General features: G+C 34.9%; 1 protein-coding gene across 2 annotated transcripts; it reads left to right on the top strand.

The window, feature by feature from the left end:
• The first annotated feature begins 487 nt into the window (after positions 1–487).
• rho-4 (rhomboid-4) lies at positions 488–8,483 on the top strand. 2 transcript variants are annotated; one of them, XM_065238939.1, is made up of 7 exons: positions 488–1,114; positions 1,170–1,425; positions 1,512–1,568; positions 7,496–7,604; positions 7,660–7,767; positions 7,827–8,040; positions 8,109–8,483. In XM_065238939.1, the coding sequence occupies exons 1-7, from the start codon at positions 980–982 to the stop codon at positions 8,412–8,414; spliced, it is 1,185 nt and encodes a 394-aa protein (XP_065095011.1). In that variant the 5' UTR covers positions 488–979; the 3' UTR covers positions 8,415–8,483. The 2 variants fall into 2 exon arrangements, with proteins under 2 accessions (XP_065095011.1, XP_065095012.1); XM_065238940.1 differs by lacking the exon at positions 1,512–1,568 and having other exon boundaries at positions 489–1,114.
• Positions 8,484–12,472: the final 3,989 nt, after the last annotated feature.

Below are 12,472 nucleotides of genomic sequence, written 5' to 3'. Positions count from 1 at the left end.
TAGTCCACTACTATTATTCTACGCGGAGGCTTGCTTTTCATTCTCTCTCTCTTTGTTTGTGCCTCTCGAAAGTGATATTATGAATGAGATCATATAGAACAAAAAACAGTAAAGATCAGCGTTTTAAAAGTTGAAAATGTTTACAGTTGAATGGGAGGTTGAAATTAAAGTCGATAATTTAATGATTTACACCTTAACCACTATTCTTAATTATATCAAGTTTCAATTTAAGAGTATTTAGAGCAGTGCAGATACACACAGCAAAAAAAAATGTAATATCGATCAACGTAATTCAAGCTGATGTATGAAATAATGATGTAAAAGCAAAAAGCAGATACAATATTACATCAATGGATGTAATTTTGTTCGCAAAATCGATGTACATCGTACAATGTGATATTACACAACCGATGGATTGACCTGGTTGCATCAGTTTCGATGTAATATTCAACAACTTTTTTTGCTGTGCAGAGTACCCACAACCTTTAAAAACGGTATTCGCGAGCGTATTTTTCTGATCAATCACCTCAATCACACATCTAGAGGCGTGGTATACCGTTGTATGGTATGTCTGTCGGTGTGACACTTTCAGGTATACAAAACAGTTGAATTGCTATCGACTGGAATCGCGAACACCGCTAGGCGAGCAGTGATAATGAGTCACTAATCAGTAGAACGTGGATAAGATAGGTCGGGTTTTGTCGGTGGAGTCAGTGAGATTTTCACGGTCCTCTCGAAGTTATTGCTTGGAGTCAAAAAAATGCCATTCATTGTGGTAGATGTATATGCCTTCTCACGTTGATGACACAAAGTGAAAGTTTTCTCCATAGTTGCGAACGAGTGCCTTATATACCTTTATGATCACGAGTTTGGATTTCGGCTGCAGACGGAATTGATTAAAAATCATCGTTTATCTTATCAAAAACTGTTTTACGATAGAAAAAAATTTCGATACCTGCTGAAATTCAAAGACACTATAATGGCAGCCTATCTCAATAACCAACAACAAATGCAGAGCCCAACGGACGCACCTCATGAAATAATTCCACTACAACGTTTGACCACTCGAGAAGAAGCTACGGAACGACAACGTATCCGTGATATCTTCGATAAAGTAAGTTTACTTTGCATCTAAATGATTTATTGTAACAATGTTTTTTTTTTTATAGTATGATCGAAACAAGACCGGTTTGTTATCGATTCAAGAACTTAAGCGGATGATCAACAATCGGAGATGTCCGGATCTACCAAAAGGATTTGCGAAAAACCTTTTAAAAACCGCTGATCAGAACAATGATGGTCATCTGGATTTTGAGGAATTTTATCAGATGTCCCGAGAACATCACTATCTGTTCCGGGATATGTGTGTACGATACTGTAAATTGGTGGTACCTAGTCGGAATCCAATGACAGTAGACGAAACTGGTAAGTAAAACATTATTGGATTGATCCCCCTAAATTGCGCCCCAAACTAATCATTTCGTCGTGTTTCCTAAATATGCTTACACAAGGCCCAGCATCGGCATTCCAACGACAAATATCCACTGTGACTGTTATTTCCGAACGAGGTTGGTAGTTTTTGTGAACAAAATGTCCCCATCCAGAGATTTGCCATATTACACCATTTCGCTTGATAACATTATTCCTTCGAAGGCCGCATAGCATTTTTAACATCTGACTCGTGTTTCGTCATGAATTTTCGATTGTGCTAATCAGCTTATACTCTTTGATTCTGGTACTATTTTCATCAACACATTGGTGCTGGGAGATAAGAGCGTTTCATCCAGTAAAAAATTAACACATTTCTCAAAACAGACATTCCACCCATATTTGCCAGCATTATTGGCTAGGTAAAGCCCGACCGTGTGATTCACAGCTTGTGTGATATCACTTGCTGGGTACAAATAGAACAGGTGATTACATTATCGTAACCACTTGTTTAAATCACTGGCTGTTATCTCTGAAATTATTAATTTTAGGAATCGAGCTTGTTGATCATTATTAAACAAACATATTAAAGTTTTACAATATTTGGAGTAATGTGAGTTTGCGAAATTGTTAAAATGATAAAGAAAATTCAGACCAGTAATTTACCGAATAGTACCTATCCGCAGTTATCATTGACTTAACTTTTAAATGGATCATAATTTATAAGGAATTACAAATTAAGGTTAAGGATATAGGATAATATATACATTCATAATAATAATTATCATCATAATAATTAACCTAATTATCCAGGTTATTTTTTTATATATTTCATATTTAAATTGGATTCGAAATATTTAATATTTTATTTAAATTCATCATCTTCAATTCCACTTGACAATACATAAACTTTAAGAGAAGATACACTGAGTAGTAGATACTAAGTACTCTACGAAGCACAACCTGCACTGCCCTAGAATAAATTTTGGATTCTCTTTGGTATATCCTTACAATTTTCTTTTAGCGTTTTTAATTTTGTCCAACTTTAAAATGCCACAGTTCCATGAATAATTAACCGATTTTAAGAATCTATGACGCAAGATGAAAGGTCGAAGGACAAAAGGTCAAATGGATTAAAGGTCGAATTGAATTTAGAGGGATAAAAGGTCGAATAGACAAAAGGTCTAAATGGACAAAAGATCGAATTGACTAAAGGTCAAATTACAAAATTGTTAAAATTGGCAAAAGGTCAAATAGACAAAAGGTGGACACAAATTCAAAAAAGCCAACATCAAAATTGACAAATTGTTGTATCGACAATTTTGGCTCAAAGTTTAATAGAACTTTAAAAAATGCTCCCAAAGAAATCTCGATGAACATTTCAAATGGTCCTATGTGCTTTGATCGATTCTCTTCATCGACTTTCTCTTTTCATAACCACTACTATGCAAACAGATTTCGCGCTAATTCTACGACATAGTTTGATAAAGGAGGTTCTTATCTAGCATCCACAACGTCAAATACAACAGGGAAAGGTTTTGCAGCTGAGTTATTGATGAAAGAGAAACTCGATGAAGAGAATGCTCATTTTTAAAATAGGAATATATTCAAGCGAAAGGGAGTTATTTGTCTCTTAAATTGCCGTAACACGCACAGTAAGTATGTGTTGTCTTAATTATCAAAAAAAAAAACTTCTCTTGCTTTAAAGAAGGAAAAATATTTGAGAGTTATTCTCTAACAATTTATCCATTTCGACCTGTTGTCCATTCGACCTTTTGTCCATTCGAACTTTTATTAATTCAACCTTTTGCTCATTCGACCTTTTGTCCATTTCAACCTTTTGTCCCTCTATATTCAATTTGACCTTGTGTTCCCTCGAGTCGACCTTGTGTCCTTGGACCATTTCTGGAGTCGTAACGTAAATAAATTGATATTTTAAAGGTATCAGGCACTACCTCTGCTTACTCTTCCAAGGGAAAATTTTTTGATCCGCTACCTCATTTATGTTTAATTTGCTCATTAAAAAAAACTATTTGTCATATGCGTCAACAGATCAAAACACAGCTCAATGTTACATGCGTCACCTAACTTCTATGGAGGTGTAAATCGCCGTATGTAAGAAATTTGACAGAAGCGTAAAAACTGTACATACGACCTGTTGTTTTTTCTAATAAAAGTGCAATTTTTGCAAATCTTCAATGTAAAACAGTTGTGGCTGGTCCATAAAATGATAACTACGCTTTCCGTGAGATATTACTTATTTTAATACTTTTTTAAACCGCTGAAATGTGGTCGAATGTTAAAAAGAAACAAACCTAATTCGAACATTTATCGAACGTAGACACTACAAAATTCAGTTCAATGCAGATCACGATCTTCACCAACGTGGGTAATTTGTAATTCAAGAGCTCATGGAATTATGTTGAATAAACTTCTTTACAACCAAAAACAGCCATACAAAGGTTATCTAAACTGTTATAGAACTTATGTGTTGCTTGGTAAGTGCACAGATTTGCATATAAGTCCCATATGGAACAAGTGGGCATTGGGAACTTGGCAGTTGAAGTAACGAAGTGCAATTTCGATATAAATAATTGAAAAATCCTAGTAAATTTATTGAATTTTTTTTTCTAGTTATAATCAGTGGCAATGAAGTTTGCATGTTTTGTTATATCAGCAAAAAATATGGTAATTCAAAAAGCAGAATTTTAACTTGACTTCTGAATGGTAGGATTTTAGAATATGACTGATATGCGATTACTTTGTTCGATGGGACAAACATACTTGATCTTGTTTTCACATTTTTCACGAACAAAGTCCATAGTTTTATTACATAATATAATATGATGCGAAATGATAGTGGATAGTGTTGGTATTTATAAATTTATAAAAATCCATATGGGACTGATTTGCGATTCTAGGCAGTGTAAGATAGTCTAAATGCGTCCATTCTATAACACATAATATATATAGTTAGTTCAAATGCTTCTTCAAAGCTCCGTTTCTATCGTGATTCCACTTACCTCATGGTTATGGATTGCATGGGGTAAGTGAGACTTGTAATTATTTGATTTAATTTCCTTAAAATATCAAAGTTTTCCATCGAAAATAGTTAAATGATTTATTCTGATTGCCATAGAAAATTTTCAACAAAACTGGTTTTGTTGTATTATTTCTACATAAAAAGTAATATAAAAGATTAAATTTTATATCAATAACTTTGTAAAATATTACTAAAGACGGGCTTTTTCTCGAATTTCTTCCAGGTTTGTTCACCATAAGCATTCAACACAATCTTTCACATTCTAATATCAGATCAGATCAAATCAGATAAAATTATAAAATTTCTGTCACACAAGGCAAGCAATTTTTGAATTTGCCAAATTTGCTCTAAATTGATGAAAAACACACACTATTCAACAAGTGGATGATTTATTCAGCCAGATCTCGATAGATTCTGCTTCTTAAAAAACTTGTAGTCATTATTTGCATTTAAACTCACAGAGCGGACCACTTCAAAATGGTCTAGCGCTAGAGCTCGTACGAGTTCAGTTGAGTTTTTTTTTGCAATGGAATCGACCTTTCACTTGTCAGATGATAGCTTAGAATTATCTTTGCGAACTGTGGTGACAGATTATGAGATGAATATGAAACCGGTGTTGCTCAGCAGCCAATAATTTATTTGTTGGTCATTGAGTCACTATTACATAAATACAGATCGTTTTTGTTTTTAAAACTAACCAGAATAAATAAAAAGTTGAAGTTCTAAACAATACAAAAAAATATTCCTTATATCTAAATAATAAATCTTTTTTTTAAATTTAATCTGTTAAACTTGCCGACAAATAAAATTTTGCTATTGTTGGACAAAACAAAAGCCTATACATCCATAGATTAACTATTGCAGTATTTTGAACAAGTAAAACATTGCTATTTTTGTTATTGTACTAGCCATAAGCGATAATTTGTTTTCGATGGAAGTGAGAAACATTCGGAAAGGACATTATCGTATTAATTTATAGTTTTAATAATTTGATTTGAAATTTTAAATTGAAAATTGTGTTTTTCCTGCTATACAGTACTACCCAACAAAAAAATTGAGCTGTAAATTTATACACAATATACTTTCAATCAAATTTTTTTTGTTAATTGTAATCGTGAAGTTTACGATTTTCAGAGTTAGGAGGAAATGTTAAACTAATATCAACTTTAAATTTTTAGTGCGATGCATATTATTGTGGCCAGTGCTGCAAAATCTCGACAATACACGGTGATATTGACAATTCTGCTTTGGTCACTCATTTGAGCTAACAGTCATAGTCAAGGCAAACCATGTCAATTGTCAATGACAATGCTGTCAGTGACGAACATGTGTAGATTTTTATATTAACTAAATTTGTAACGATATTTACTGACTTGAGCAACACAATTACATGAAGCCGTTAATGTGAACAAGCATCTACCTTCTGAACTACTTGGTTTACAATAATGTGACACAGAATGTATGAAATTACACTTTTTGTTACCAGGTGAATCTTTGTCATTGACGAAAAAATGAATGAGATTTTGACGAAGGTTTTTTTGAGGATCAAGTCTGTCAGTGACTATGTGACGAACAATTTTGTCAATATCGCGCGAAAGTCTGTCAATGACAATGACAAATCTCAGCACTGATTGTGGCATTAATGGCCCTTCGTTCAATTTCAACTTCTGTTCAATTTTCACACTGCCGTACACTAGTGAAACTATCAATCTATCCTCTTCACAACTTTATCTATCGCCCTACAGCTTCATGTTGATATTAGTATAGCATTTCCTGCCAACTCTGACAATTTAATTCTTATTAACCTACTGTTTTCGGGGCGTAAAATATTTACACCATATACATAAAAATGTTAACTAATATGTATAGTAGGTGTATTTACTACATCGTAAACATAAACACTGTCGTTAAAAATACCAGGGTCCATTTAAGTGTAGTCCATAGATCAGAAAACATGATCACAGTTATGAAAATACCCGACTAGGATTAAAAGAAAAAAATATGAATACCCCTACTTACGCTTCGTTAGTAAGAATATCCAGGCCAAATAACAAAAAAAATGGCTCGGCTTTTTCCGATTTGAATGAAACTTGGCATATTTGTTATGGGCAATTATTCACATTTTTGCAAAAAAAAAATGTCTATTTTGGATCTTGAGATTTTTTTTCTCCAAAATGACGTCTTTGACATTTTTCAAAGAATCGTAGCACGAAAACGACACTTTCGATCGAAATGACATCTGAGATAAAATTATTGAAAAAGTAAAGCCTTTCTGGGAAAAATATACACGGTATTTTTTAAAACAATTTCGAGTAATAATGTGTAAATATTTTCTTTGAATTAGTTTAATTTTAAATTCGCAGCTCGTAGAGCATAAACTCTTGGTAATATTTTAATAGTTCTTGTTAGCAAGCTTTTTAATTTTTGCACAGATAACGATTAAGATTGTCTCAAATATTGTTTCGTGTGTTGAAAAAATTAAATGAGAAAAAATTCAAACATTTAACAAAAAATTCTGTGATTTATTTTCAATTTTAAAGTGTCATTTTTCATGAGCTTTTAATACAAATTTGAAGAGATATTTTAGTTTTCAACTCTTTTTTTGAATTTTTAGCAAATAATTATACAACATTTCTGGCAATTTAGAGAAGGTAAAGTTTTTTTCTGATTCGTCATTTGGCGTGGAACTGCTCTTGCTCATACAAACAAACTTCGGTTTTGTGCTTTAACGACGGAAATTCTAATTAGTTTAATAAGTTTTTTTAACATCATTTTTATCGCTAGTTAATTATTATAATGTGCAAAAATTTGAACTTAATTAAATAAAGCAAAAGACAGCACAAGGAATCAGGCAGTGTATGTTGTCAACAGGCGTCAACATTCTGACTTTAATTTCTCAGCTAATATTTGCTATGCCTACTTCACAACTACCAAATCACATCAATGACATATCTATAAATCACATTATAACATTTTGTACAAATCCACAAAATCAGCATTACAACATCAATATATCTTTTACAGATGGCGAGTATGAACGTAGCATGAGTCTTTGGCCCCCTCCGTTGACTATGATAGTATTTTCGATAGTGGAAATCATTTTCTTCGTCATAGACATTATTGAAACCAATAAGTAAGTATTTAGTTAACTAGCACAGATGGTAGACAATATTATCTTTAATCAACAGTCAGATGGGAACTAGTACCAACGGTCCAATGGCAACGCTATTCATCTACAATCCTCAGTTGAGGCAAGAAGCGTGGCGATTTGTTACTTACATGTTCGTTCATATAGGGTATGTAATTATAATGGTTCAACATTTGTAATATTCTAAACGTTCTGGATCACTTTCAGTTTCATGCACATTGTAATGAATCTATTGGTGCAAATATTCCTGGGTGTTGCACTGGAATTGGTACACTGCTGGTGGCGTGTAGCTCTAGTTTATCTAGCTGGAGTCTTAGCAGGATCAATGGGTACTTCAATTTTCTCACCGCGAGTGTTTCTAGCCGGAGCATCCGGAGGCGTTTATGCTCTCATCACTGCTCACATTGCCACTATCGTTATGGTAGGAAATGGTGTTAACCCTTCATCATGCAATATTGTATAACTAATCGTTGAATCTTGTTATTTTAGAACTGGAGCCAAATGGAGTATGCAATCGTACAATTGTTCGTGTTCTTGGTGTTCTGCGTGACCGATTTAAGCGTATCGATCTACAACAGCATTTACGACCCATTTGACAAAGTTGGTTACATCGCACATGCCAGCGGTGCATTGGCAGGCTTTCTGGTTGGCATTGGAGTTCTACGTAATCTTAAAGTTAACGCATGGGAAAGAAAGCTGTGGTGGTTTGCTGTTACTATCTACTTCCTGCTTATGGGTGCCGGAGTTTTATTCCATATTTTCTACCCGGATCGCTTTTTCCCTAAGTTTGCCTAAGGCAGTTTTCTGTTAATTTTATTGATTTCTACTTAGTTTACGACGAAAACGAACGGAGTTTAGTTATACTGATTATCCCAAAAGACCATCAATTGCCTAGCATTAAAGCATAGAATGACAGTGCGAATGCCAAGCAAACTCATGCCTGATATGACATGCCTATATAGTTATTTAATTGAAAAGCAAACTTTTTTGTATTTTAAACTGTACCGCCAATGTGCCTTTTGACATCTTTACTTTAGATGTATTGTATCCTACTTAAAATCGTACTTTACAATGAAAACTAGAAGCACAATCCAATTCGAAAAACTTACGTTTATGCGCGATTCAAATATTTATTTTTATGTGAACTGGGTAAATTTTAATGCCATAAAGCATGACTTTTAAATTATGAGTTAACGATAGCGAAATAATTAAATGTAAGTTTTCGCCTAAACTGTGCAGACAATCTATATTTACAAAATAATAATAAAATTACATGAACACGATTATTTAACCCGTTTTTTTTTTTTAATTTGATCATTTTTGACTGATTATTAAAAATCAGCATAAACTATGAGGGGGTGGCGAAAACGGCTCCCGACAAGGGTGGTAAGGCAAAGAGTAAATTCACATGCCACTTTTCCATGACATTAATTGAATTGAAATTTACCAATGGGCGTAAGCGGCGCCGGTGGTGGCAGGCCTGGGTTCAATCCCAGTCGGCGCCGCCTGGATGTTCTAAGCCATAACATCTTTGATCACGCCTCCTTCGGAAGCGAAGTAAAGCCGTTGGTCCCGGGTTCATGAGTTGATGGGTCGATGTGTAGGGTCCAGGTGTGGGAGCTGCCTCCCTGGCGTCGGTAGCATTGGTGCTCAGCACGGAAAACAAGATCAACGGAAACAAATCAAGGAAAAAAAAAACAATGGGCGTAATTCCAACGGCATTCTGCAGACAACTTAGGAACTTTGAAAAGTATTCTTAATTACTTCCATAAAGAATTTCAAGGTTACTTCCATGAAAGAATTTAATTGGGTTTACGAGAAGATCTTCAGGTGAAATCTTTGGAGAACTCCAAGGGTAATATTAGTAAAAGGACATGATAATTATGCGGAGAATTCCGATGGAAAGAAGTCCAGGAGTATTCCAAAGGAGGGCTACGCTCATGCATTTGTCTTATGGGGTATTTACATCTGTGCGGATTTGCTAGCGCTAGTGTACTAGCCAACTAAACTAGCACGTATTTCAGTTGCTCCTGAAATCTCATGCTGGTAGACGCTGATGCCCTGTGTACATTATGCTAGTGAGATATTTGGCTAGCAGCTAGCTCATTAGCGCTATTGAAATAGCATAAGTGTAAACACCCCATTAAGTTCAGCGCTGGCTGGCGTTGCTAGATCGCTGCTCATCTCTCCATTTACGTTTCATCTCCGACAGAATTGCCCATCGTGATCCACAAAGCTTTTTATGAAATAATACATGCCGGGCCATGAAGAAACTTTATAACAAAATAATAAGCATCGATAAATATGTCATTTGAAAATATAGCTGTTTAAAAATAATTCACCGAGAGATCCCGAACAATTTTTAATTATTATTATTTTTGCCACATAACCATAAAGTAAGGAACAAACTTGTAAACAGGGTGGTTAAGAATAACTGTCACTTTTAAAAATAGTCATAACGGTCTCGTCATAAATAAATAGATAAAAACGCTTGCATGAATATGCCTCCCCAGTTCGGTCTCCATTTTACGTTACGCATATCCTTGGTTGAGCCAAAAAAGTTTTATAAGGTTTGTCTTGCGTCATCTCCCCTGGAATAACAAGCAACGTGGACTGTCCCGAACTCCTGGAACTGATTCCGTGGAATACTCCTCCTCGACGATTCCGTAAATCCCCGTTACTTGCAATTCCATTTCATAGAACGAACTTTGGATTCAATAGATATTTTAATTCTTGTTTACGTTCCTTTAATGATGTTTTAGCAAGTTTGATTTTATTTTAACCAAATATGTGTTTAGTGCTAGAATAAGGGGTTTAGATTAAATTAGGTTTTAAGTAATCAGTACGACGTAGTCGAAGATGGTGAGCATATAAATAAATATCACTATAGACTTAAGAATTTCACAAGGTTCGACTTTAAAAGATTTACAAGATTTATTTTTGTGGATACCTCTCCTTGTTCTTGGAAATTATTATTTTGTGATCTTATACTCCGTACAGACTATGGCTTATATCATGTAATATAGGCTGTCTTGCAATGAGCACTCATACATAAGATTTCCAGTAAAAACTAGGGTTGATGCATATATTATGTCAAGCTCTAAGGGGGGAGGGGGGGGGGGGGTCTAAGATTTTGTGACAAGCAATGCATTAGGTATAGGAAAAATGTCACGATAGGGGGGAGGGGGTAATTTTTTGCTCGATTTAGCGTGACATAATTAATGCATGGGCCCCTAGATGTATGAGTGCTCATTGCAAGACAGCCTATATTACATGATACAAGCCATAGTCTGTTCTGTACTAGAAATACTCAGAGAGAGAGATAGGCGGAGAAAACAAAAAACAATTCGGCAGCAGGGATTTGTTCCTAAATTATCTTGCAACCCTTGCCAGAAGCTAGCATTTCAAATGACTTGTATTTTTGATTCGATTTACGTGCAAAATAATAATTGATTGCATCGCAATATTTTGCACGTTTTTTGGTGCTATTAATTAACCAACAAAGATCAATTAATTAATAGAATTAGAATATTGCTTTTGATTCCAAAAACTAGTTGAATTTGAAAAGCACACGAAACATAAAGGTGATTGAATTTCTGTTCGATTGCAATAGCCTCACATTTAATCTAGTAAGAATGATAAATCATCGGAAAAAAGTCCAATTGGAATGCTCGTTTGGCTCAGATTTTGACAGTTCATTTGGCTCAAAACATACTCTCCGCCCATCTCTCCCTCTGAGTATTTCTAGTCTGTACGGGGTATTAAGATAAACATAGAAACAAAAAAAAAATACACCCTGCAAAATGAACCTCCATTCCATTTCTGATAAATAAATGCACCGGCAAAGTTAACCTGCTCCTTTTATGGTTGATGTGAGCCAGCAGAATAAAAATCTCTTTCCCAAGTAGACCGCTGATGGCTGGGATTGTCAAAGGCCCTACATATGTTTGTAGGAATCACATGCGCTTTTAAGATATACTTTATACTGATATTACTTACTTTATTCAATTTTCTCAACGATAAAACACACCGGTACCAGTGGTGTAGGGGTAAGCGTGATTACCTCTCACTCCAGCAGGCCTGGGTTCAATCCCAGTCGGCGCCGCCGGGATGTTCTGAGGCATATAGCATCTCTGATCACGCCTTCTTTCGGAAGTAAAGCCATTGGTCCCCGGTTCATGAGTTTGATGGGTCGATAGGTAGGGTCCAGGTTTGGGAGCTGCCTCCCTGGCGTCGGTAGCATTGGTGCTTAGCACGGAAAACAAGATCGACGGAAAGCAAATCCAAGGAAAAAAAAAAAACTATAAAACAGGTTTTCTATTTGTAGTAAGGATTCAAAAATAAAATAACATAGAAAAAACAACACAATTAACTCATAACCGCCATTCCAAACAAAAGCGTTTTCTTCTGTTTGTACCAATTGCAAAAACATAAAGCAACCATAAGCGAAACACGTAAGCGCTGTACAAGTTCTTTTCTAGTTTTATTCGTAATGTTTAGAAACAGTTCAATATAGTCTCGTATAGTTGATCAACCGTAACTAAATGTTGCTGGAACATACCAGAAACTGTAACAGTAGAAAGTATAGCATAGTGTTTCTTTTCTGTTTATTACATTCCATAAACCATAGCAAAACTATTTGGTACAAAGTTAACATAGCTAGTAAGTTGTCAGTGCAGTTTGAACTGTTCTAGAAATTGTTCATCGCTGAGTTCCTGCACTTTTGGCGATTATGAATAAACTAAACTCAAAATTTACTCACCGTTTGAGTCGATCGTACTCAATTTCGTCTGGATGCATTAGGTTGTCAAAATCTGAGTAAACGAGAAATGTGAATTCACTTAAACTCAGTA

Source organism: Ochlerotatus camptorhynchus, unplaced genomic scaffold (genome assembly GCF_037179485.1).
Source record: "Ochlerotatus camptorhynchus isolate MF236.1 unplaced genomic scaffold, CSIRO-AGI_Acam_v1.1 ptg001181l, whole genome shotgun sequence".
NCBI lineage: Eukaryota > Metazoa > Arthropoda > Insecta > Diptera > Culicidae > Ochlerotatus > Ochlerotatus camptorhynchus.
This window is presented reverse-complemented; position numbering and strand designations above follow the sequence as displayed.